The following is a 25,896-nucleotide window of genomic DNA, read 5'->3' as shown; positions in this document are numbered from 1 at the left end:
GCTCCAAACAGGCGTGACGGATGATGAACTCCAAAGGAAACGGAGATGCAGGGAAGTCAAATGCTGCTCTCCAGGCCGTGGTCCCCGGTGTACGAGCCCTGCTCTCTCATTACCGGGCAAAGCCGTCTTGTCAATCCGAGCTGGAGCTGCCTGTGCCCTGCAGTTCATGTTTTAGCTTTTTGCACCGAATAGGGAGCGTGCTCAGAAATGAGGCATTTTATTTTATTTTCTGTTCCTTCCTTTGCTGATTAGATCTAACAGTCGAGCCAGGAAAAAAAAAAAAATATTAGATAGCTGCAGCCAGCATATAATCATTAAATTTGCTTTTGGGTGACCTATGTGAAATTCATCAGAAGCGATTTATTGGGATTTATTGGGAAGTTCATTGCCTCGGTGTTCATTATTTACTCTGTTAGGCTTAGGCACAGTGGCAATCAGTGGAGAAAATTGGACTGTTAAGGCCTTGGACTTCAGTGTTTGCAATTTCCTCTGCCGAGTCACAGCATGAAATATATTTGGCACAGACAAATCCCTCCTTCCGCTGCTACAGCTCAGGGTGCTCATCCGGTGGTAGCCAGCCATCGTTGTGGCTCTGACAGCTGGAGAGGTGAAAGCAGGTCTGGGGAAAAGAAAAGAGAAATAAAAAGCAGCCTGAATCCCAACCCAGTGTATTACACACATTGCGTTTTCCTGGTCATCAAGGGGAACATGCAAGAGGAACCAGCCTGGAGATGAAATTCCTCTCCGCAGGTCTCGCCTTCCCTCGGTAGCAGTCCTGTTTGCTGTCCTCCTGCCCTGCTAAAGGCACCTTGCAGTGACAAGGAGCGGCACATGACACGGCAGTGGCTTCGTGATTCTGAACACAGCCCACTCCGTCAGCTCTGTAATAACCAGCCATCAGCTCTCTTGTGGTATCTACACTGCTTCTCAAGCAGGATTGGCTGTCAGACTCTGTCCTAAGACAAAGGGACAGTCTTATTTCTGGGGTATGAGGGCTTGAGTGCAGACAGGGTATTGGACTGAAGTAAGGGAGATCTCATCTCCTGGCTGGGATGGACATTAGGAGGGGGGAGTCTACTTCCACCTTGCCCTCATGGGCAAAGTCCCCAGTGGGCTCAGATTGTCAGACAGGGAGCTAATCGTGAGAGCTTTTCTTGAGCCCCCAACATCAGAAGGACATGAATCAGTTGGAGAGGGTCCAGAGGAGGCCACGCAGATGATGAGAGGGCTGGAGCACCTCTGCTGTGAGGACAGGCTGAGAGAGCTGGGGCTGTTCAGCCAGGAGAAGAGGAGGCTCTGGGGAGACCTTAGAGCGGCCTTCCAGTGCCTAAAGGGGGCTGCAGGAAAGGTGGGGAGAGACTCTTCAGCAGGACCTGGTGTGACAGGACAAGGGGTAATGGTTTTAAAATAGAGGGAAGAAGACTCAGATTAGACAGTAGGAAAAAATTTTTTACACTGAGGGTGGTGGAACACTGTCCCAGGTTGCCCAGAGAGGTGGTGGATGCCCCATCCCTGGAAACATTCCAGGCCAGGTTGGACGGGGCTCTGAGCAACCTGATGTGGTTGGAGATGTCCCTGCTCCTGGCAGGGGGGTTGGACTGGATGGCCTTTGAAGGTCCCTTCCAACCCAAACCATCCTGTGATTTTAATGAGAGAGAGGAGAGACCTGGGGCTTCCCCAAGCCCCTCTGACCCCTCATCCAAGACTTTCAAGAATAGACTCACACTTCTGCCCCATCACCATGAAAACGAGGACCTGCAAAACCAGGTTAAGCGTGATTTGAGCAGTGTGCAAGCTGCCTGCTTTACACCTTGCTTTTCTTCCTACTCAGGAGCACCAAGGCAGCATTTCAGGTTTCCTCTTCCTCCCTACATCCAGCTGAGATCTTTTATCACTCGGTGCTTCCTGGCCAATCACCGAGTGAATTTGCATGGGGCCTCTGCAAGTGCAAAGAGCTATCAGAGTGCCAGGGCTGCCCATAAATCTGCTTTGCATGTGGCATGTATTGGGGAGCTGATTGTTTTTATAATTGAAGAGTAAATCAATGTATTTAAGGCCAGCGTTTGCCGTTAACACTCCTGAGTTTGAAATGCTCCTTCTGTCAATAGTGGGAAGGTTTTATTAGGATAATAACTGCTGATTTAGAGCTTCAGTTCTGGTTTTGGTTGGATTTTTTTTCCCCAGTGTTTGCTCTTCCAGAGTCAGGAGAATTTGGGGAACCTTTCACACCACAGCCAAGCATCGTTCGAAATGCAATGTGAGATTGAATGTCTGAGGAAACATCTCTCACCCTCTGTGCCACATCAGCCTGCTTAGCAATGAGGGAACAGCAGATTAATGAGTTTTCCTTCATTAGCACAGCTGGAGTCACTTCTCACCTGCCTGAACTACTCCATCCCCTTCTTTGAGCTTTCAGCCTGAAAAGCTGAGTGTGGTGAGGGCTCTTTGAGATGTGGGGGCTGAATTTACTTCAAACTGCTGATCTTCACTGGGCCAGGCTGGCTGTGATGGGGGTTGCCCTTTCTCTTACCCTCCTGGCTACCAAACAGCCGTTCTCCTTCCCCTGATTGCACGTTGGCCTAGAAGATTAATCTCTCCTTAGTGCATCCAGAAATCCCCCTTCTCGCATGAAGAGCAGCAACATGTCAGGTGAGGCTGTGAATAACTGAGCCCCCATACTGAGCTGCTGCTCATTAATCACTCGGAAGAGAAGCCCAGGCGTTTAGGGGAACTGTAAAAGTCCCTCATCTGCATGATTAGCTCTCTCCCAACTGATTACAGAAGAAGGATGCTCTATGAACAGCTCTGGTGTTTTTAATGATTCCTTAAACGTGAGTAGATTACCCCAAAAGCTCTGGGCAACAGGAGGCAACCCCTTGTGCCATCCTCCCCCCACCCTTTAGTGGCTCAAGAGAGTCCAAACGCAGAGAGGTTGGATGGGAGGGCACCAAGACATCCACGGGCATGCAGACGCTGACCGGAGGGGTCACCCCCGCCATGTGGAGGACATGGAGGAGGGAAAGGTTGAGTAGGAGTGGCCTGGGCACAGAGGTGACAAGATGGGACTGGAGGGGATGCCTTACAGATGGCTGGTCAAATATGGAGGCAGATGGTGACATGGGACCTGGCAGATCTTCTGCAGCAACATGGGCAGATCCCTTCCCTAGATCCAGTGGCCACAGCAAGGCAGCCAGTACAATGTCGTGCTGTGGCCAGAGGGGCTACTCAGGTGAGTAGCCTGCTGCCAGGACAAAAGTTGCCGTGTTATGATGCGAAGCCACGCACCCTGCACACCTGTGTGTTCAGAGATGGCCATTGGGAGTCCATGAAATCATGGTGTTCTGTTTTTTCTGTGATGTTCCTCTGCCAAGCCATCCACGCCTCCTCATCCCAACAGAATGCTTCCTTGTGCAGCTGTGCTGCAAATTTCCCTCCCCAAATTTTGACCAAGCGATGCGGTGAGCTGGTTGCAACCAGATGCAGAGGAGCAAGGCAGGCTGGTGGAAAGATCTCCAAGAAGGACAAACACCAAAGAAGTCAAGACAGCTTGTAGATGAGCTGCATGAAGATGCAGGCTCAGCCCTTTCCCTGGAGGCTGAGACCACCAAGTGCTCCAGCACTCGCCACCCCCGCCTCGATGCCACACGCATGATGAGATGAAGAGCGTGGTGTGGCACGTGCTCTCTCTGCGAAGGCTGCCCGCACGACGCATGGGCTCCACTTGGATCTAACGCCTGCTAAGTGTTAATAAAGAGCAGCTCATGGATGATGTTCGAAGATTATTTACACATACATAATTACTGCTAACCCTCTCCCCACCCTGCTCGCCTGACAACTTCAAAGGCACCGACACAAAACCTCAGCGCCCCTGAGATTTGACCCTTGTCCATGGAGGTATCAGGTGGCTGCTGCCTGATGGCTTCTCCGATGTTCCTGACCAGCCCGGCTTTCCAGGAGCGGCCAGACACACAATAATGAAGCAAGCCAAAAGGGTAGGGGAACATTTCGGGAGTGGGAACACCAAACTCTGCCAGGAAGTGATATCCACCCAGGACCATAGGGAAGCTGGGGCCAAAATGTGATGGCAGCTGCTGGGGCCAGAGAGGGATGAAGAGGAGGCAGAGAGAAGCGCACAAATCCTTGGCAAGGCATAAAAACAGATGTGGCTTCTGGAGGAAGATGGACAGACAGCGTTCAAACCTTTGGGATGGCCATGCTTAGCTTTCTGCATGCAATTTGCACTATGGGATTTACGAAGGGGGGGAAAAAAAAAAAAGCTCAATTTTTCATCCTTTCTGCTAAGGAAGGAGAACATGTCCTAGGTAATCTCCTGGCTGGATGAGCTGTGCCGGACCAGGGATGTGGCACTGGAAGGAGAAGGTCTGGGGTAACATTTCCCACCACCCCAATTATTTTCTGCGTTCCCCCAAAATTACCATTACCACCTAGGCATTTTGTTTCCCCAAGTCTGCTTCTTTTATTTTAACGGCCCCATTCAGGAACAATCTGTCTCCAGCCCAAAATACATAAGGCTAATTTCACTCCAGTCGCCAGCCCCCGTGGAGAGCGGCCTTAAAGGAGCCATTTCATCTCGGACTGCGTGAGCAGGCAGCCGCTCCCTGCCCTGCCAAGCCAAACAGATGGGGTGGGGGGGAAACAGGGAGGGAGGACAAGTGTGTTCCTGAGGTTTCAATAATCCCTCCTCCTGTCTGAATCATCACAAATCCCAGTGGAAGGGCAGGCATTTTCCAGATGGTAGGAAATAAACTCTGGGACACTTCCGCGCTGAGAACTCATTAGCCCTGCTGGCTCCGCTCCAAGCTCGGTGGCAGGCCATGTAAACCGTATCTGGACCTGCCCTTTTTCTATCATCTGTTCCCATGAAATCTCCAGCCCCGTCTTACACGGACAAGCTGCCTAGCTAGCTATTAATTTGATTAGTGTGGCCTTTGCCTCTCGAAGAGCTTAGAGCTCAGGCAAGTATCTTCCTGTAAACGTACCGCAGGCTAATCCAAGCGTCTCAGCTGCCTTCGCGCCACCCATCTGCTGGCGACTCGTTTGACGCTAACCTGCCCACGCGGAGGCTGGGGGATAGTGAGGTATCTGGCTGGCTTCCAGGCTGCAAAGGCAGAGCACTGAATTTAAAAAAAAAAACAAACCCAACAACAAAAAAAAACCTACAAACCACCCAAAAGGCTTGTATGTATACACACAGACAAAGGGATGTGGCCCAGCCACAGCCAAACGTTACCACTGTGCTTTGCACAGGCTGCCGTGGTGTTCTCTGTCCTACCACGCACCCCGTGCACCCCACAAACTGGGAGGGGGGGGTTCTGCCAGGCAGTATCTGCACTCGGTGGCTGTCACTGCCACCCACCACAGGTGATGGAGCCTCCAGAGCAATCACAAGGCTCTGAGTTACCCTCTTCTGCCCCGAAGCTCCAACAGCCATCAGATAAGTGATTTCTGACGATTCAGAAATTGTTCTCCTAGATCACAATGAACCCAAAAGTCTCCCAAAACATACTCCAGCTAGGATCCCTCCTTCTCTTTCAGGATCTTCCACCTCTTCCCAAGCTCTCCAGCCATTGCCTTTGCTGCCCATCCCTGAACGCGGTCCTGGACATGCACCATCTGGAGAAGAGATTTTTGCAGGGCAGCCTCTGTGCCCAGAGGGCTTTGGGAGGAGGCACGGTTTGCTTAGGGGAAAAGGAGTAAATCTCATTAAGAGTTTTAACATTTATGGCCAGCAAGATAATGAAGGAAGGTAATTTGCAGTAGCTTTATTGCAGTTATCATAATGTTTCCCTGAAGTACAAAGATAAAAGTGGATAATGTCCATAAGGACTTTTTGTATCTTCCTCTTTTATTTTTTTTTTTCTAAGCAATAGCCATTGCAGTCAAAGATAGGTGACATTTTATGGACTCAGAGAAGGCAACTCTGTCACACTGAAACCCAGAATTACAACTCACCTGGCTGTCATGACCCACGGTGGAGACCCACTGCAGTTGACAGGAATCCCTTGTCCCCAGCATTAAATTGTTTTACCATGAGGAGCAGTGCTCGCCCCATGTTTATCTCGCAAGGACCTGTATTTGGAGATGAGCTGGCAGATTTTCTCTTTCTCCCCTCCTTTATTTTCTGGCTTTACTTTCTCATTTTACCCTGGTTCTGCAATGTAAGAAGAGGGTAGATGATAGACTGAGAACAGGGGACACCTAAAATGAGGGAAAACAAATAACTTTTTCTTTTTTTCTTTCCCTACACTAATGAGCTTGTAGAACCCACTGCCACAGGACATGACTGGAGCCAAGCAGTTTCTGTGCAGAACTCATCACGAAACACACTTGCAAAATAACTCTTTAGCGTCTTTGCTTAAGACTTATATGAAGAGAATCATAGAATGGTTTGGGCTGGAAAGGACTTTTAAAGACCATCCAGTCCAACCCCCCTGCAAGGAGCAGGGACATCCCTGACTAGATCAGGTTGCTCAGAGCCCCGTCCAACCTGGCCTTGAATGCTTACAGGGATGGGGCATCTAAAGCCTCTCTATATATAGATTAAAATTTTATAACTTTTTTTCCCACCAGTTCTGAAATTGTAGGGGTTTTTTTTCTTAACAAAGCATATTACTTCACCATTTCAAACAGCCGCAGACCCTTATGCTAGCAGATGGCCGAGAATCTCAGTATGAATTATTCCTGTCACCAGTCCTCCCAGACAAAAACTGGGATAACCCAGACTGGCCTGTGACTAAAATAGCTGACTGGAAATCACAGACTCTTTGTGTGAGGGTATATAAATAAATAATGTATGGCACTTATCCTTCTTACAGTGCCCCTGAGCAAAGCCACCATCTTGCACAGAGCCCGTTTTTGCCTAGGGCTTTCTGTCTGGATAACGGTGCCCTGAAGATTATTTGTCGGAGGGTATGGACTCGGTGTCTAGATCTGCAACGCACAAATGGAGGCAAAGCCCGGCTGTGGAAGAGTGAGGCAGAAAGAGAAAAGGTGACAGGCGGCCGCGGTGCCTTCAGTGAGCCCCGCCGGAGGAGAGTGCCTGTGAGGCGGACTACAACTCCCAACATGCTCTGCGGCCTGGCGGCCCCCTATGGGCGAACCCCTCGCGGGGAACTACAACTCCCATCCTGCACCGCTCCGCCCGCCGCTTTTCTATTGGCTATCTTGTCGAGTTGGCGCGAATTCCCTGCCAGGCGGGGGAGCGGCGCGTCTCCCGTCTCCACGACAACGAGAGGGCAAACAAGATGGCGGCGGCCTGTTCGGAGGGGTGATGGGGTGGTGCTCGAGTGCGAAGCACCCATAGCGCAGCTCCCTCCGCATCCTCGCTTCTTCTTACAGCTCATGGCAGGGGAAGAGGAGAAGGATGGAGAGGGCGGCCTTGGGGAGCTGCTTCCCCCTTCTCCTGGGACCCTGCAGCACGACTTCCAGGGGATCCCCGGGGAGCTGCCCCGGGACAGGCCCAGCCTGCAGCAGCCAGAACTCAGCCTGCCTCACCAGGAGGACAAGGAGGAGGAGGATGATGGAGAGGAAGAGGAGTCACAGCAAACAGAGGTTCAGCTCAGTGCCCCCCAGCTATTTGGGGAGGGGTGTGCTTGTGAGGGAGGAGCCCTTTGCCCCCTCATCTGTCTTTAGTTGTGGGGGAAGGAAGGGGGAGTGGATGGGGGCACCAGGTAGTGATTTTTCCTTTCCCCAACGTTTGGTCTGTTTCACCTCACCTCTTATTTCTGCCTTTTTTTTTTTTTTACGGTGCCTTCCATTCCCATGGTGTCCAGGATATTTCTGGATTGCCCCCCTCTCTCCATGCTATATAAAGACTAAGAATAAGCTGGCTATGGATGGCCACATTAAACCCCTTTTCTGTTTATGTGCCCAGCCCTGAGATTCAATAAGCTCCTGGACCCAAGTCGATTTTTTTTCTCCCTGCTCTACTGGGCCCTCAAGTGTCCACTGCCACAGCATATTTTTACCTAGTGGAAATGCATCCATAGCCCCATTGCGATAACATGTAGGTGTTATAATTTAGAAGATTACTATTTGAAACACTATTTATCTCGGTCCCTAGATTAGCAATTGTTGTGTGACTTTTCCAAGCTTATAGGAATTTCACAAACCATTGGCTTATTTTCTCATTAAACCTACGCAGTGGTTCATTAGTACCATCTGTCAAGTACCCTCTTTGGCAAAGATTGTTCTCCGAAGAGTAGCGCTAGCTGCTCATGCTGAACAAATGTAAAGGGCTTCCAATAACGTGCATATTGGGGTACAACACTGGGGCTATGTTAGCGCTGATTTGCTGAGATGTTAACATCCGTAATCCATGTGAGTTTCATGGCTCAACATCTTTGGAAACAGGTCCTGTTTAGAGCTGTGCATTTAAACCAGAAGGTAAAAAAAAAACCCAACAAAAAGCTGTTGAACCTTTTTAAACGTATAGAGCTAGTACGTGACGTGTTTCTATTTATCTGTTTTGAGGGCTGTTTTCATCACTTTTCCTAATGTGTAGTGCCTTATTATGGTGATGGAGCACTGAAAGCAGCATTTGATTGAGGACTTTTATTAAACTCTGTTCCCAGTTGCATCCCAAGCAGCCCTGAGATTCTACCGAGCGTGGAATTTTGTTTCATAAATCTCCCCTTAGTCCATTCCTCTCCCTGCCCCCCTCTTTCTGGTGTTTTATAGGGTCAGTTTGATGGAGTGTTGGATGAAGACACTGTGGCTGAGGGACTCCACAAGCTGGGGCGCTCAGCCCCTGGTATGGAATACGTTTATCTCAATCTGTCGCTTTCAGTAAGTATAAGCAAAGAACATCATTGTAAAGCGCTTCTTGCTCAAAGGTTTCCCTTTTTAAACAGCAAATAGTCTAGTAAAAAAAAAAAATTCAAGAGGCAGATTTTTGTCTCTACTTGTCAATGCTGTTTCATGTACATGGGACTTTTGAGAAGACACAGCATGGCTCCTGCTGACAACTGCCACATCAGTACTGTTTTTTCACTTGGTAGCAACAGCAGGAAGATTTTCCCTTACCCAGTCTTTGGGTGTGAAAATGTATCTTCCTGCTTCAATCAGCTGGAGGAAAAAAAATAGAGGAATATGCTAAACACCTTAGAATGCTGCATTCATTGTCCCTTCAGAAAGTTAAAATTGTTGTGTCTTTTTAAAGATTACTTGCTGCTGCTCACTTTTCTATGCAGCCTTGTTTTTCTGGCATTTTTCCTAGCTACAGCTATCTCTCCTGGTTGTGTTTCCAAGTCTTTTTTTGACGTTTTCTCCATTCGTGGCTGGTCTGCGGGTCTAACATCGCTTTCTGTATATGTCATCCTGTTCTGACACATCCAGCTGGAGGGACCTTGAGGCACCTCTTCAATGTCTCCTGCTGCTGTGTATCTCTTGGGAGAGCGGCCGAGGTTATACAGCTAGTTATTAAAGTCTTTCCTTTATTTTTCCAGGGTCGTGAGTTAAGTGACATTAGCATTCTCTCCAGATATGTTCACCTACAGAAGCTGGAACTTTCATATAACAAAATTAATGGTATGTACTAAATACACTAGTAAATTCTTGGGTTGTGAAATCATTTAAGATGAGAAATGCACTGTACCATGTAGCTTTAATATCACAAAGCCTGGTCTACGTTTTAATGGTGTAACTACTCCAGCTCTACAGACTGAGGCAATGGCTAGATCTTCTTGAGCGTGATGTATGGACTGTTCAGACAGCTGCCCCAGCATATGCTTATCAATGGCAACATGGAGATTATTGTCCAGTTTATTATCCAAAGATAAAATGCAAGCAAGCATGTCAATACAAGATTAAGGTTGAGATTTACATTTTATAACATTTAAAGTTATGGCCAGTACAGTTTTCCCAGCCTTTGTCAAGGTTTCCCATTCGTGACAAAATGTAAAAAATTATATCCTGGATTTAGAAAGGTAACAAATGAAGACTGGGGTAAACTCCACCATCTTCTATTCCTTCCCTCTCCCTCCTACTCCTCAACTGATTTTTTTTTTAATTTATCATCAAAAGGAATAAGCTGTGGTGGACAGCCTGTTGCATTATTTCTTTCAAGTTCATTTCACCTGAGCTGCTGGAGTCCAATAATAGCAGCACTTTTTTAAAGCGGCACTTCTCCGTGCTCATTTTACTAACAGTTTGCCTCTGAAGGCTAGGTCTGAATAGAGCACGGACTTTTCCATAGCAGCTCGTCATTTAGTCTTCAGTAGTGGCCTAAACACTTTTCTCCACTAATTAATAACTTAGGACAGAAGTAGTCTCTCCGTTTTTCTAGAGGTAGCTAGAATATAAAACTATATTCTGACTTACACACAAATCATTAGACATAATGGAGATGTAATGTAGAACTTGAATGTTTATTCTTTGTGGCTTTTCTCTAGTAGAAGGTGTTAAAATATATCTGATTTCTGCATTTCAAACATTGCTTTCTGAATGCGTAACTATAAATTGATTGTTGGTTGCTATTGGACATGATTGTCACATTTTGACACAGCGATCTCTGCATTTACCTACACATTCATGTACAGAATCTGACATTTTGTTTTGTTTCTAGATCTTTCTTGTATCAGTCACATGCCTTACTTGTTAGAACTGAATGCTTCCAACAATGAATTGACTACATATTTCGGTTTTAAACCACCTAAAAATCTCAAGGTATGTTGCAAAAAATACATTTTATAGGTTTAAATTCAAAACAGTTTTCTAAATCTAATTTAGACATTGTATTGCACATGTGCAAAAGCAAATTTTTATGCCTTCCTTATTCTTCTTTCGTGCCTCATTTGACGTTTTCATACCTTTTCCAAATGTTTCGGTAGTTTACACTGCACGCTTCAGTCTTTTATTTTCTTTCACACTCCGATCCCTGGCATGCCTTGGGAAGGTGTATTGTACAGCTAGCTGTTCTAGCCCGAGGTAAATATAGTCAGAATTTTTTCCTTGCTTGTTGAATTCATCAGACCTTTAGTGGGATCAGTTCCTGCCTTTCAAATTGACCGGTGCCAGTCATTATTGTGAAATGGATACTTAAAGTGTAGCTGTGTGCTAATCTTCCCTTTGCTGTTGTTTTCTTGTAGCCCACTTGGGGTTATAAAAAGCAGGAGGTTGTTTTCAAATACAACTTTCATGTATTTCACAGTCTTCTCTGTTATTTTTTTTTTTTTTTAATATGCATGCATAATTACAGGACTATTAGTGATAAAGTTGTTGGAAGAACGTACAGCTTTGGAAGTTCCCAAAATGTGGATTCTATGTGTCATAAAAAACTCCTTTCAGTTTATGTACCAAATTAATATTGATGATCTTCTTATTTCTTCCACACCATTGATCGCAAATTTAATGTAACATCTGTTTTGTTTCACAAGACAACTGTAAGTGCTGAAGAAGAAGGAGAAAAAACCCCAACTTTCTGTCTTCTTTTTTTCCTTAGGAAGTAGATTTTTCATACAATCAAATACCTAAAATGCAAGATTTGTCAGCATACCAGTCACTTACTAAACTCTTGCTGGATTGTATCCTTTCTGGGAACTTGAATGGGAGAAAAGTTGCTTGCTTGCTTTCTGAACAGCTGTTTGCTTCCAATAGATAACTTGTTTTCTTTGTATTTTTCCTTCATGTCAGTTTTGCCTTCAGAAGCAAGATGAAACACTAATTCTAGCAGTGCAACTGATCTTAATTTACTGAAGCATGCCTGGTTGTAAAAGGTGTTTGTTTATACATGTAAGGTATTAACCCGCTAGAGGAACACAAAAAACCCCTCTACTTTCCATCATGTAAAACTGAAAACGTGACATAGCACAGTCTTTGCATGGCAGAGGTAATAAATAATCCCAGTATTTCTATATAAGAAAGGTTAATAGGAAGTCAGCTTGGAACACTAAGCTGCCTTAAATGAAGAAGGTGCATGTTGTTTAATCTTAAACACAGCTAATTACACAGGAACTGTAGAGGCTCTGTGCAGGATGAGGTCATTTAATGACAAGAAAGAGAATCTTGAAGTGAGAGAAAACTTCTTGGAGTATACCGAGGCAGGTACACGGAGCGGAGGTGTTCTGCTGCACACCTTCCACACTCTCACTGTGGTACCCAGTTTGTGGGATTAGAAACACCTGTTCTGTCAGAACTCAGATAAACTTGAACCTGCAGATTGAGTTTCTTCATTACTTACTTCTCCAAGGCTGTCCATCGTACTCTTAGTCTCCCTAAAGATTCTCCTATGCTTTTCTGAAAGGCCTTCCGGAGTTTCACGTTGACATGCTGCCTTACTTAAAATTGCTTCCCGAGGGCTCGTGAACCTTTCCTCTTTGCCTCAGAAATTGCATCTTGATTTTCTGCTCTCTGAAAAGCAGAAAGACAGCAGGCTGCTGCAGTTTTTTTTTTTTCTCTGTCTCTTGTCCTCGAAGTAGCCCATTACCAAACGATATTAATACAATGCCTTTTTCATGTAGAGGCAGATAAAGCATTTGCAGGGCGTCCAGGTTACGGTATTCACACATTTTACAAGGTGTGTAGGTGACATGATTCTTGTCAGAAAATGGCATTGAGACACTATCCCTTTGCAATTCTAATTTTCCGTGGCAGAGCAAAAATGAAAAGGAAAAAAGATCAGAGATTTGTATTGTAGATCGGAATGAGTATTTTTTTCGTTTGGTTTCAATGTAGCAGCATGCTGTCTTCGATTTCTTCATTTGTCAATGAAGACGCCATTGAAATGGGGGGAAAAACTGATTCATGCATACAGTTGCAATGGGACCCTCTGAAATAGAAGCAAATCAGTGCAAAATTTAGAAGTGCAGAATTTGGAACAGCAAAGTGGCACTGTTCCTAACCCATGTCAAGTACTCTTTGCCGAAAACATGACAGGCAAAACAAGCTGTTCTTTGTAATCATAAATGAAAATACGATATTAAATATCATGCGGGAGCAGAAATGTTTGGCATGCATTTCTCATTGACAATAACTATTTCTTACCATTTCAAAGTGAATTATGATACAGATGGTAAGGTCATTGTAGCTTCTTTTCTAACACAAGCACACCTGACAGGTTTATAAATGAGTTTTCAAGGAGGAAACCTCCCAAACCAGAAAGGGAGACAGCTTGGGCAATAATATCTGACAAAGCATTATAGTGAGTCATTAAAAGACTAAAATTGATTGTATTAGTTTTTAGCGCTGAGCAATGTGCTGCATCGTATTGATGCTTATGGCTTAAACAATATTTTTTCCTTGCCAAAACTTTTCCTTCTCAGCTGAAAGAGAAGCAGTCCCATTTTGCATGCAAATCAATGAATATCTGTCAAACATCCATGCCTGTGGATGGTTTTGGTTTCTTTTCTAAAATGACAGAGACATCCTAGTGTGAGGTCCTACAGAAAGATAAATCTGTGCTTACTAGCTCATTCCTCCTCCTCTCCTTCTCCATCTAGGCCTGTGAGTGTAGAACTTAGGTAGCATACAATTAAGTCCCTATGCAGGAATGCAGTTAGGAAAAAAAACCAGAATTAGGTCACAGCTATTAAAGAGTATTCTATTATCCCTGCCTAAGCTTACGTTTTGTTTGATTACAATATCTTTCAGACTGAGAGGAGAAAAATCCTGACAATTTGTCCACTGTCTGGGAAGACTAGAAACGTGAAAGAAAACTCATTCGCCCCTGTTTGCAGGCAGAGTTCATTCTCTCAAGTCAATTAAAAATGTTTTCTTCTTTGAGCGCCTAAAGGCATTTCTCTGTGTCCTGCATGTTCTGGCTATTTTATTTCAGTTATAGATCTTGGGTTTTTATTTAACTAGTTCCAACTTGGACACTTTTACAATATAAGCGCAATTCTTCTTGTCTAACTTCAGTCACCAAACAATTAGATGCCTGGATCAGAGTTCTCTGATCTCGGTACAGGGGAGAGAAGCAGAGTCAGGTACCCCTGAAGTTCATCCCATCGTGAGAAAGCGATCTGAGATAACTTGTTGTCAAAGGAAATGTGCTTTGTTTGAGGAATCTGGGTAGTTATGTTAATGCTGAAGTTTACTGAGAGGAATCCTAACTTACTGCTGCTTTTGAGTTTAATATTAATTTAAAATACACTTTCCCCTTTCAGTCCAGATGGCCAGTACAGAACAGGTATAATTTAGAGTGAAGTAGCCCCGTGTAGCACTGTCACCTGTTATTACTTGGATAATTTGTGTGGATTTGTGTTATTACTGGGATAATTAGCTGGATCAGTGCTGCTTGTCCTGCTGCCCTACAAAAAGTTGTGTCAGTCAGACAAGGAGGCAGTAAGTTCCAGAACAGGGGTGGATGTGAGCAGCTGGGATTTAAAACTCCTTAGCATGAAGGAGCACGATGCCCAACTCCCCGTACCTTAAAACTCAGCTCCATTGGCTAATTTAGCTACTGATTATTGCCAAGGTTTTATGTTCAGTTATTTTCCTTAAATGCAAAAACCTCTGTGTAGTTAATAACATAGAGGAGATAAGAGGACTGGAGAAGTGTCACAGTCTGACTCACCTTAGTCTGTCACACAACAGACTCGTTGTGATCAGGGGCCTTGAGAACTTACCTATCAAAATACTCAATCTGGTAAGAAAGAAGTAATTCTAGTTGTTTTCTTGTCTGTCTTTTGTTGATATATTAACGCCTTAATAAGTGTGAAGGTAATTACATAACAAATTTTCAGAGATATTTGTGATACTGGGCACATTTTTTGTATTAACAGAGGATCACAGAATGATATAGGTCAGAAGGCAGCTGTGAAGGTCATTGATCCAGCTTCCTGCTCCAAGCAGAGCCATCTTCAGTGGAGGTTGCTCAGCAGCCTGCCCAGCTGGGTTTTGAGTTTCTTCAAACATATTTTGCATTTGGGGTAGGTTTTGTTGTTGTTTAGGTGATATGTAAAAAGTTACAAACTGTGCAAGTCCCACAATACAAACAATGACGACTTATTTTTTTTTTTTCCTTAAAGTACATTTACACATAAAGTTGCGTTTGTGACAGCAATGAGCTAGGACAGGAGAGTGAAAAGCAAGGACTGAGAAGACCGCATTTCTTTTAGAAAACAAGACAAGTTTAGTATGCAAATCTGATACATTATTAAAGGATCTTTGTTTAATTTTTAAGGATTTTCTAATGAGATTGGAAGCTTTATATTGCCAGCCTTGCATGAAGATACCTAGGGTATATTTGTTTAAATATAACATTTCTAGGTTGTATTTCTAGATGCTTTAGTGAGATTGATCTTATCTGGCTTCAGATTTCTGCAGTGTAGACACCTGCACGTGAGCTAGTTGTTCTCTGCTGCCTCAAAATTCAGTGGAGAGAAATGGACCCTTAAAATACTTCATTGTTGTGATTCAGCTGCTGACATGTACATAACACAAGATGCCTCAGGCCTTGGAAGTGCCTGTTTCTCTCTCATGGTTCTGAAGATAGCTGAGGATAACCAGCTCAAATATAGACCTCTGTCAATTCCTACACTTGTTTACATGCATCTTGCTCTTTTACAGGTCTTGGGAAGGCGTTTATCTCAGTGTTCCTCAGTTCCATGCTTGTAAAATGTCCTTAATAATATAATCCATTTTTTCTAAATAATTTCAAGATACATAAGAAGAAGAGCCAGCAACGCAGCGGTTGCACAGAAACACAAGGGGAAACTATTTTTGCAATTCAGTTGCTATAAAGTACAACAGGCTACTTCTTGATAGGTTTTACTTCGTAATAATAATTTTAAAAGCATTTAATGGTATTTTAAAAATGACTACCAAAAAACTATACATAGAAATATGCTCATATTTGCTACGTTAGTTTTAAGCACCTACATAAATATTTTAGGCAAAGCAAATGAATGCCTTATCAAGAATAGAAATATTCTTTTCCAATCCTTTTAAAATTTTAAAGATTTTTCTTCTATTCTCTAGTAATTGGTATAGAAAAGAGTAACTAAGATCTGTACCCATCAAGGCCTGATTGGCCCTTGTACTTATTACTGCTTCGATATTCAGGAAAGGTATTCACATTTAAAAGTGGACAGTGGTATGTTTTGAATAATATATTCAAATAGTGTTCACTAAGTTATTTTTAATATATTTCAGATATATAATGCCTTCAGTAGCTTCCAGTTAAGCCTTTAGTGGCAATAACAGTGAATTTTGTCTCATTTTGAATGGATAAGATTAACTCAGATTGGCAACGTCTTCTCAAAAAGTTCTGGAATGAACTAGAGGAGTATAACAATCTAAGCTGACAGGAAGATCTTTTCTCTAAATGCTTTCTTTGGGGAGAACTGCAGCAAGTCGCTCAACTATTGTGTGCACTGATTTCCTCATCTGTTAAAAGGCCTCGTAATAATTCTGTTAGTAATGGTTATCTGCCCTGTGAAATGTTTTGGAGGTTGTGTTAACAGCTAAGCCTTATTAATATGAACACGTTCTTCAGTTTTGGTTCCTACATGCTGATATGATTATTTATACAACTGCTTGTCTTTTTTAATTAGCAAAGTAGATATTCATGTGGAAATTATGTAAATAGACAGATTTTAGCACAGCATTTTCTTTTACTAATTAGAATAAAATGCAGTTCTTTTTTTCACGGGAGCAGTCATCCCCTTTCTTCCCATTGATTCAGCTTTCTTTTCCATTTTCCCTTGAGCTTTTTAGATTGAAAGAGCAGTAGGGTCTGAAGTTTGGAAGAAAGGCTTCAAAAACTGTAAATACTGCCTAGCTATGCCAAAAAGCCTTTATTCTGCTTATGTTTGCAAAAAAAAAAAAAAAATTAAGAAGTGCAGCTCTAATGAAGTGGATTCTTTGGGATTTTATGCTTTGCAAAAAAGAATCTCCACACAAATCTCTTTTGTTCACAGAATTTTGTGTGCATCTTTTGCACAGCATTTTGCAACTAGAGCTCTAAGCTGTATCCTATTAAACAGAGGTCTAACGAAGAACAGGAAGAGAAGAGGGAGCCTCCATGCTATTAATAACCTAATTAAACATTTAAAAGTCAGGAAAAATGTCAAGGTCGGACAACTGGATTAACATTAGAGTCGACTGGCTTATTTATTTCAATAGTTCCTAAATATTTATTAATAGAATATGAAGCTTCTAAGCTTTCAGCACAAGGTGATGCTGATGGAAAAATATAACTTGCAAGGTTAGACAGAAAGAATCATGTTGAGAGGCCATCTGGGTACACGTGACCACTGGGACAAAGGTGAGTACAAAATATAGCATGTTAAACCTATTTGGAGTTTGTAGCAGAAACCGGTATATGATTTATGAGCCCTGAGAAATGAAGCCATCTGGTGTCCAGTGATAAATGTGGGTTTTCTATCTTGTGCCTTGTTTGAAAGACAGTGATAATTGGTTACGAGTTCTCAAAAGCTTGCATCATTTCTTGCATTAGAGTCTAGATGAACTTACAGTAAGACGAGTTTGTTATTTGGTTTTTTTAAACATTTCTGTACTTGCTGTCACTGACAGTAAATAAAGTCTGCCTTCACTTACTATGCATTAAGATGAACTTGTGTATCCTAGAGATATTTTTATAGACTGGCTGTAGTCCAAATAAGACAGTACTGTATTGTTCTGCTTTAATATTTTCATTATTTATTCTGTAATCATAAGTGTAAATATAACCATCGTTACAGAGGGAAATTCTATGTATTTATGTATATATAATCTATAATTTTATGTGCATATCTATTTTCTAAATTTTGAGTTGGGTAGTGACAAGCGCGTCCTTTAGCCAGTATCAGCTTTAAAAGAATGCTAGAGCTCTTTTTATTCCCGCTGTCTCCCGCTGCTATTCAAGGTGAGTTGAAGATAAGTTAATCAGAAGATAGTTGATTCTTTTTCCCTTGAGCAGTATGGAAACCTGTAATATGTCATCTCAAGATGAAGATGGGGGCTAATGCATAAACGGCCTATTTGTAATATGATTCTCAATAATAAAGTGAACTCTGTTCTTCCTCAGGAATGTTGTTTTCCATCTGTACAACTTTATCAACAGTTTGTGTGCTTTCATTTCTTCTTAGAGCTCTAACCAGATTGAGAAGATAACTGGGTTGGACAGCTTGAAAACTCTGCAGAAGCTGGATCTATCTAGCAATAAAATAACTAGTCTAGAAGGCTTGGAGGAGCATGATCTACTAGAGATGATCAACCTAGAGGATAACCAGGTAGCATACTTAATATTGATCTCAGCTTTTTCTACGAATGCATAATTTTTTTTTTTTTTTCTAAAATTCAATCCCTTTAAGGCTTAATCAAAAAATCTTACAGCACTGCAAGAAATGAATCTTAGAAAAAAATCACATTTTTTCCTTTGCTCTTTTACTCCAATGCTGTTTCACATGTTGATTTAAAATGTACTCCTCAGGCCTTATTTAATACCTCTAGATGGGTTTATCTTTATGTAAGTATCACTTCTGAAGTATTTAGTGCTCACGTACATGAAGAACCAACAGTACTCCCTTGAGTGGATAAGGTAGGGATGAGTATGCAGCTTTTTCAGCTTGATTATTCTTGAGAATCTTTACTTCCATCACAGCTTTTCTACTGCTAGGCCTCAGGAGGGTTTGCTAATATCTCTCAGCCCAATTTTATGACCACAGATTCTTCTGAGCTCTCAGCTGGAAAGCTCCTGTAAGGCAGGACTGCATGTACTGTATTATAAAGTGGCTTTTGTTATGCAGCAGAATTTTCACGGGAAGTACAATGATACAATCCAACTCATTTGTATTTGAATTCTGAAACTCAAGCCCTATATACATAATACTTTTGATATTGAGCTTCCAGGGTCCTTAACGAAAAAGACCGTCAATTCATGAATCATTTTGACATCAAAGACAGATCTGCATGTGAAAAAAAAAAAAAAAAAAAACCCTAAGAAAATAAGAAAGAAAAATATAAACCAGCAATTGAACATTTTTCTGTCATTTTTCCCCACTTGCAGGATACATTTACAGGGTTTGATTCAAGACACTATGAATACTTTTTCTCACACTGTGTTCAGGCTGACATTTAAAGGTACATCAGTTGCACAAGGCAGGAAGCTAACTAATAGTGTGGTTGCTATTAGCTTTAATAACATCACTTCCATTGCCTCGTATAGTTTCCACTATTCTTTACAGCACGTAAAAGCTATTAATTTTACCTCATCAAAATTTGTCTTTTTTTTTTAATGGTGTTATTGAAACTGTTTAATGAGTCACCATTTTTGAACATTTCCTTCTGAAGAATAATTTAAAGAGGATTTTAATTAATTAACACAGAAAGATCTGAGTTACTTCAGCTCGCTGTCTCACCCAGAATGATCTTAAATGCTTGATTTTTCAAAAACGAGCACAGCAGGTTTACCTGCAAACTATGTCTCTCATATAAATGTTCAGTGATTTTCAAATGTTGATGGTTGGCATTCTATAATTTATTTAGGAAATCTACCCAAATGACATTTGACTTGGTCAAAACTCTTCCGTGGTGGCCTTCTTGTTATTCCAAAATGAGTATTGGATAGGCTGTGGTTGAGGTTTGTGTTTTTAGACACTTTACATAAGCTGAGTATAAGTTAGGGATAGAATCTGAAGTCTTCTAGGTTCAGTCTTTCAGTGTTGGAGGAAAAACAGGTGTCCGTACAAGCCAATTCATCCCGGCCTACCATGGATCAGATGACCTCTGGAACTGCCTCTCTCCACTGATTATGAAGTAAGCTTAAGCGACTGACTTGGGCTAGCTTAACAGATGTCTAAAATGAGGCAACATAAATTCCATTTGACCCATTTCGTTTTAATTGAGAGCCCTAAAGCTGTTTACTCAGGGTCTAGCATGAGTGCCTGTAGTGTGACTTTGCTCTGGGCACACAAACTTTGATTAATCCGACAAAATTTCTCATGCTTATCTGATGTGCCTGAGTGCAGCCAACCCAGCTTTCCTTTGTGAATAGATGAGACCTTAAGTGGAATGCATCACCCTCTGGACACAGACAGCCAAGGACAACTACGCTGATGCTTTTCAGTCAAGTGCTGCAAGTTAGGTAGGATGAACTTGAGCTCCAGTGAAAAAAAACTCTTCTTAGAAGGATTTTTTTTTTTTTTTTTGCTAGTCAACTGAAGCGCAAATATAATTGCAGAATTGCCTCACTTAAGCACATCAGCCACATAAAAGCTAAATGGGTTAGGGCTTGACATTTCAAAGAACTGAGAAAATGCAGGTGGTTTGAAATTGCTGCCTGTATTATACTGCATTTCCAGCTAACATCCAAGTTGTCTGCCTTTTGTGACTAGAAGTGCCTTATTGAATGCAGTTAACATGTATACCCATTTTGTGAGTATAATGAATTTTTTTTTATGTCCAGATTTTAAGAGCAGGGATTAAAATACTTTTTTTTTTTCCCCATAGTTATCACAAATTCTGTTGCTCCTGATTTATGCTCTGTTTCTGTCACTAATTAGATTGCTGAGCTGCGTGAACTTGAATATATTGAAGATCTGCCTCTCCTCGGAGTTTTAAATCTTTTAAAAAATCCTGTACAGGTAAGAAAGAACTAAAGAGGTAGCCAAAAATATGAACCTACCACTGCTGTTTTGAATCCATTTAGCCTCAGTTTCCATTTCTGAGAGTGGCCAGTTCATACAAGAAATGATGAATGATGGTTACCCACCTTTGTCTGGGAACTTCATCTGAACCAAAGCTGCGTGTGATTCATGATGTTTAATATCCACATAGTAAATCCACAAATTTTATTAATTCCATTTATGCATTTGTGCTCACAGTAAGCCATGAGTTTTGTTTGGGGAAAAATCCCCTTTTTGATTGCTTTGAAGGTCTGTACTTGATTGTTCCTGGGAAAAGCTCACAGGACCTTCATGGTATCCCTTTAAAAATCATATGTCTCTGGAATCTGTATCTTCTTTTCTTTTCTTCTTTAGGATTTACTCAGTCCTCATTTATGGCTCTCATAATATTCCTTAATTAATGAATTAAACATCCATTTTATCAGCTACAATGACGTGCAAAATATCAGAAATTCTGACTTTGACTCTGCATTTGTAATCTGTCCTGAGTGATCAAAGATGATTCTGTCATGACTTCCATGATTTCTAAGTTATGTTTGAATTTTACAATGATTTTCAGTGTCAGAGGGAAGAAAAGTGTTAAGGGTTCAGCTTCTCCTTTCTGTAAATTGCCAGTTTTGTATTGGCTTCCGTGAGAATGGTCTGTCATGGCACACCATGGATTTTCTTAATTCCATTTTTCATTAGCATGAAAAAATACCCAAAATAGGCTGTCCCTGGTCCTCCATCATCTCAAAGCCTTTTTCTGTTTAGATGTCCTTCCCCTAAGCAAAGCCTGGTCCTATTCCTTTGAAATACTGTTTTGATAACTTACAGATGCAACAATCATCTTAAGACAGCTGTCTGAATTTCAGTTGTTTAACAAGACCTTACTGATTTTAGAACGAAGAAGCTTCATAAACTTCTCAGTGTCAGCTTTTTAATTTGTTTTTAATTATTATTTTTTACTGTCTCAGACTTAAAAGCATATATGATGGTGAATTTATAATGCAAACTCTCTTTTAAAGTTCCTACAGTACTACTAAGGTTAGAAGTATTGACCACAGTTTGTTACATAATCTCAGTGTAGATAATGCTTTTGGCTCTCCAAGAGTCTTTTGTGGTATTCTAGTGGGTATGGTGGTGATTTTTAAATTCTCATCTTGAGCTTTCGAACAAGGTATTGCAGACTTTTGAACAACTATTAGCTTCTGTTGCAGAAGCTAAGCTTGTGGTGGGGTATCAGTTTGTACAGTGTATTAACATCCTTCAGGGTAAATAGCTTTTTATGTTGCAATATGTTAAGGCCAATTTAATTTCAACTGATTAAGATTAAATATTAGATTGATGAAGTTAAGTACTTTACGTCAAAGTGGAAACTTTGTCCTTCAGGAGCAAACAGATTACTGGCTCTTTGTGATTTTCACCTTACTCCAACTAACAGAACTGGATCTCAAGAAGATTTCAGTGGAAGAAAAGGTATGTAAACATCATATCATTCTGGAATTTTTCTACATAAATAATATAAAAACCTGTGCATTCAAATTTAACTTTTTAGTCATTTGGGTGTGACAAATCTCCATGTTTCAGCCTCCAAGATAGGCTACAAATTCAGAAGCTTTTGCTTTTATGTCCAGATATGTATCTACAGAATTTCTGGAGCAGCTGTGGTATGTAAAAATGCGAGGCTTACCTGAAAGCTTTGTTCAGTGAAGAAATTTACTTAGCAGCCATTGTTATTCAGCTAGTGAATCTAAACAGGCAACTACATTCATGAAATACTCTGAAGTGGTAACCACCGTACTGCTTCTAAAATACCATTGTTGGGTTTTTTTAGTGTCATGCACAGCAGAGTGAACTCTGAAAGTTATAATGATGCTTGTTTCCCATTCTACTCCATACAGCTTTCACTGTAAAATCTTCTCCCCCCAAAAAACCTGCTCAGACTGTTTACAGTAACTTTCTGTTGTAAAAGAAACCTTTCCCTCTTGTGCTGCTTTTACTGTAATTTGATTGCCACATGTAGTATTTGGGCCCAAGCCATGCTAGAACTGTTAGGAGTACCAGCTGCCAATTGGGGTTGGATTTCAGGGAATTATCCTTTAAAAACAATCCTTACAGGAAATTAACCACTCCTAACTTTAGCTGCATAAATATTAGGGTTCTTGTTTAATGCCAGGCTCTCTCTATCGTGAATACAGGGAAGGGATGATACCAGAGCGTAATTTACCCCACCTATCCAACATGTTGATCTTAGTCTTTGTCTTATGCAGCAATTTGTTTTCCTTCCAATAAAATTTTGAATATATTAAATAATTTTTTCCTTCTCTACAGACTGTAAAAACAAGACTGGATGACTGGTTTAGATGATTAAAGTTTTAACAGGTTTTGGATGATTAAAGTTCTTTCAGAAAATCCTCTCCACAGGTTATTTTAGGACATCTACTCTAGCCTCATGAACTGTCTTGTCAAACTGAACTTGGAGGCAGCAGCTCTCCTATCTCACTAACACACAAAATGAATATACAGAAATGTTGCCATTTAGGTCAGAAGTGTAGGTTTGAAGTGAAACTCTCCCAGTTGCCCAACTTGCCATGCTTGTTTCTCATGGCACAATAGTCTTTCAACGTATGAAGTAGTCTTCTTTTGGACCAACCTTAACCAGATGATGTGCACCAGGATGCACCTAATGTGCTCCTCGCCACTAATTCAGACCAAAGGACCAAACCAGTGGTCCTTTGAATGAAATGAGCTCTCTTGCCCCACTCCCCCCAGAACAGTGTGGACAGTGGGTCCAGAGTACTGAATGTTTTGTTTTAAAGATCCACTCCTGATGCACCGTACTACTTACTAATAGAAGCACGCCTGTCATCGGAGCTTGCGGCAGTATTTTGCAGCAGTGTCGGCTAGTTGGTATTTGATGGTTTACATGAAGTGGCTCAGTAGTTCTTAACCTGTTTCTGAGTGGGTAACATTAATAATAGCCAAAAATATACAACTCATTAGCGACCAGTACTCTCAATAGAGCTTTCAAGAGAATAGATGGAGGGAATCCTTGGAGTTTGAGTGCTCCTCCTCCCAGGAAAGACAGAAATGCATTGTCAGGAGAAAACTGCACTTTGCTTACTTTGTTATAATGCCCATTCTGTTCCTTTTCTGACAAATAAATGAATGGCTTCAGTCCCTAAGGATTTTAGTTTGGCATCTTCCACCAGCACTGAGAGGATGCAAATGAATGGATAATTAAAACCTAAGCAAAATTACTTTTGCATCTTATGTTGTATCCTGTTTTCTTTCCAGTAAAAGATTGAATCTGTTAAAGATGGTGAACTATGTCTGGGTGCCTTCCATCCGTGTATCAAATTGTGCTTAAATCTCCCGAAAAGATTTATGTAGTGGAGTGCTCGCAGACAAGCCGAACACAAAGACTGACCCTCATAAATATGAAGCCATCATTATTCATAGTGATCTGCAAAGCATATTGCAGCTGGAAACAATTACATCAGTGCTCTTCTTTCTTTTGCCCCTAAACTGTGGAAACAGGTTGCTGCTGTGAATAAATATGATCCTCCTCCAGAAGTTATTGCTGCTAAGGATCATATGACTCATGTGATGTATAGCATGCGGCAGCCCCAGAGAATCTTTGACAGGTAAGCTCACCTCCACTTCACATCAGCTCCTGAGGGTGGCACTCAAGTAAAGCAGAATATGTTGTCATATTTCCAGGGACATTTTTCTGTCCCTCTGCCACCTCTAAATAAATCTAACGAAGAAGAGACGTTCCATAATATTCTGGTAGCAGTCTGGAAATTAGGCAAATCTTATTTGGTTGAAATTGATTATGAAAGGCAGTTAGTCATTCACCTCTAAAGTCTGAGACAGATTGTCCACAGCTCCGTTTCTTTTAAACAATCTGTTGAAACAGATGGCCATTTGCACCAGAAATGAAAGATGCAAAATTTCTATCAATTCCCAAAGGCAATTTAAAAATCTCTAGAGGGAGAAGAGAGCTGTAAAGCGTATCTTCTTCCTATTCTGCTTGCTCCTCTTCACACTATTGGCATCCTATTGTGAGCAAAATGGCTTTATTTTGTGGCTTTGGGGCACATTTTGTATTCATAAGGTGAAATTTTTAAGTTTGTACTTAGGGAAGCCCAGCTACTTCTGCCTTTGGGAGGAGATGATGCTGACTGCCACTTAAAGCACAGAAGGGAGAGGGAAATCAATGTTCTTTTTCCAGCGTTGCCATTGTCATGCCAGGTGACTTTTCTTAGTCTCACTGCTCATCCAGAAAATGGGAATAGCCATATTTTGATGCTCTGAGGATCTGTTGTGATATTTTTTTGATGAATGCTTGGAAAATGCTTTGACATCCTCTGATAGAAGATAGTATGAAATATACGTGGTTTATTATTGTATTGGCTACAGTGGGCGCTGAGATCAACTTTTATGCCCCATACTCTGTTTTAGCACCATTTTGGACATCTTAATTCATAACTGTGTAGCATGATTTAAGATCCATGGTTTAGTAACTCAGACATTTATATCTTTACAATAATTTTATTGCGAGTCTTGTTTTCTGGGATTGTCAATGAAAGACAGGAACCATCCCAGTGGTGATGATAACTCTGAGAATTCTTAACAGACTATTAAAAAAAAACCCAAAGATTTATTTACTCTTTTACAGAGTTGGAGATTTATTAAAAAAAAAAAAAAAAGCACAGTAGTTCTACCTAAACGCATGGATTTCTTCCAATGCAGATATAGGCTGTATTTAAATATTTGTTTATTGGATTGTGTATGTGTATCTTCATTGCTGGAAAGAAACAATTCTGTCTTCTGTCAGAGGTATTGTATACACAAACATATAAACATGCAGACCAGCATTTACGCTACTGACCAAAATTGTTAATCATGCTTTGAATGTTTGCCCACGCTCAGCTGGAAAGCACACAACACAGTCATTAATGAAATCTTCCTAATGATGATGTGTTACAGTCTCCTACACTATAAAATGCTTATTGGAACCAGATTGGTATAGTTAATTTGCATCTATCTTTTTAGATGAGATTAATTCTGGTTTAGTAATATCTCTATTAAAAATAAAACCTGAAAACAAAGCAAAAAGTTACATTTTTGCATAGTCTGCAGTCAGATGATGTTAGCATTAAGTTTCTTATGCCATTCCCTCTCTCTGTGTGCCTTGTGATTCTACCTTTAATTACATGGTAACACACCACTGAACAATATTACGTGTATTTTTCCCCTACTATAAACGCATGTGACATTCAAAAAGGTAGCTTGATCAGAGTTATAACTGCTAGACGGG

The 25,896-nt window shown here is 41.5% G+C and overlaps 1 protein-coding gene across 2 annotated transcripts in view; it reads left to right on the top strand.

Moving 5' to 3' along the window:
- Positions 1 to 7,362: 7,362 nt before the first annotated feature.
- LRGUK (leucine rich repeats and guanylate kinase domain containing) overlaps positions 7,363 to 25,896 on the top strand; it is a 50,031-nt gene continuing 31,497 nt past the window's right edge. For both annotated transcript variants that reach the window (XM_086744506.1, XM_086744499.1), the window contains exons 1-10: positions 7,363 to 7,572; positions 8,701 to 8,808; positions 9,468 to 9,549; positions 10,586 to 10,686; positions 11,462 to 11,543; positions 14,481 to 14,605; positions 18,051 to 18,194; positions 20,466 to 20,546; positions 21,960 to 22,046; positions 24,111 to 24,217. In XM_086744506.1, the coding sequence (XP_086600632.1) occupies positions 7,363 to 7,572; positions 8,701 to 8,808; positions 9,468 to 9,549; positions 10,586 to 10,686; positions 11,462 to 11,543; positions 14,481 to 14,605; positions 18,051 to 18,194; positions 20,466 to 20,546; positions 21,960 to 22,046; positions 24,111 to 24,217 (1,127 nt within the window). The remainder of the gene's footprint in view (positions 7,573 to 8,700; positions 8,809 to 9,467; positions 9,550 to 10,585; positions 10,687 to 11,461; positions 11,544 to 14,480; positions 14,606 to 18,050; positions 18,195 to 20,465; positions 20,547 to 21,959; positions 22,047 to 24,110; positions 24,218 to 25,896) is intronic.

This window comes from Chlamydotis macqueenii, chromosome 1 (genome assembly GCF_036417535.1).
Source record: "Chlamydotis macqueenii isolate bChlMac1 chromosome 1, bChlMac1.mat, whole genome shotgun sequence".
NCBI lineage: Eukaryota > Metazoa > Chordata > Aves > Otidiformes > Otididae > Chlamydotis > Chlamydotis macqueenii.
This window is presented reverse-complemented; position numbering and strand designations above follow the sequence as displayed.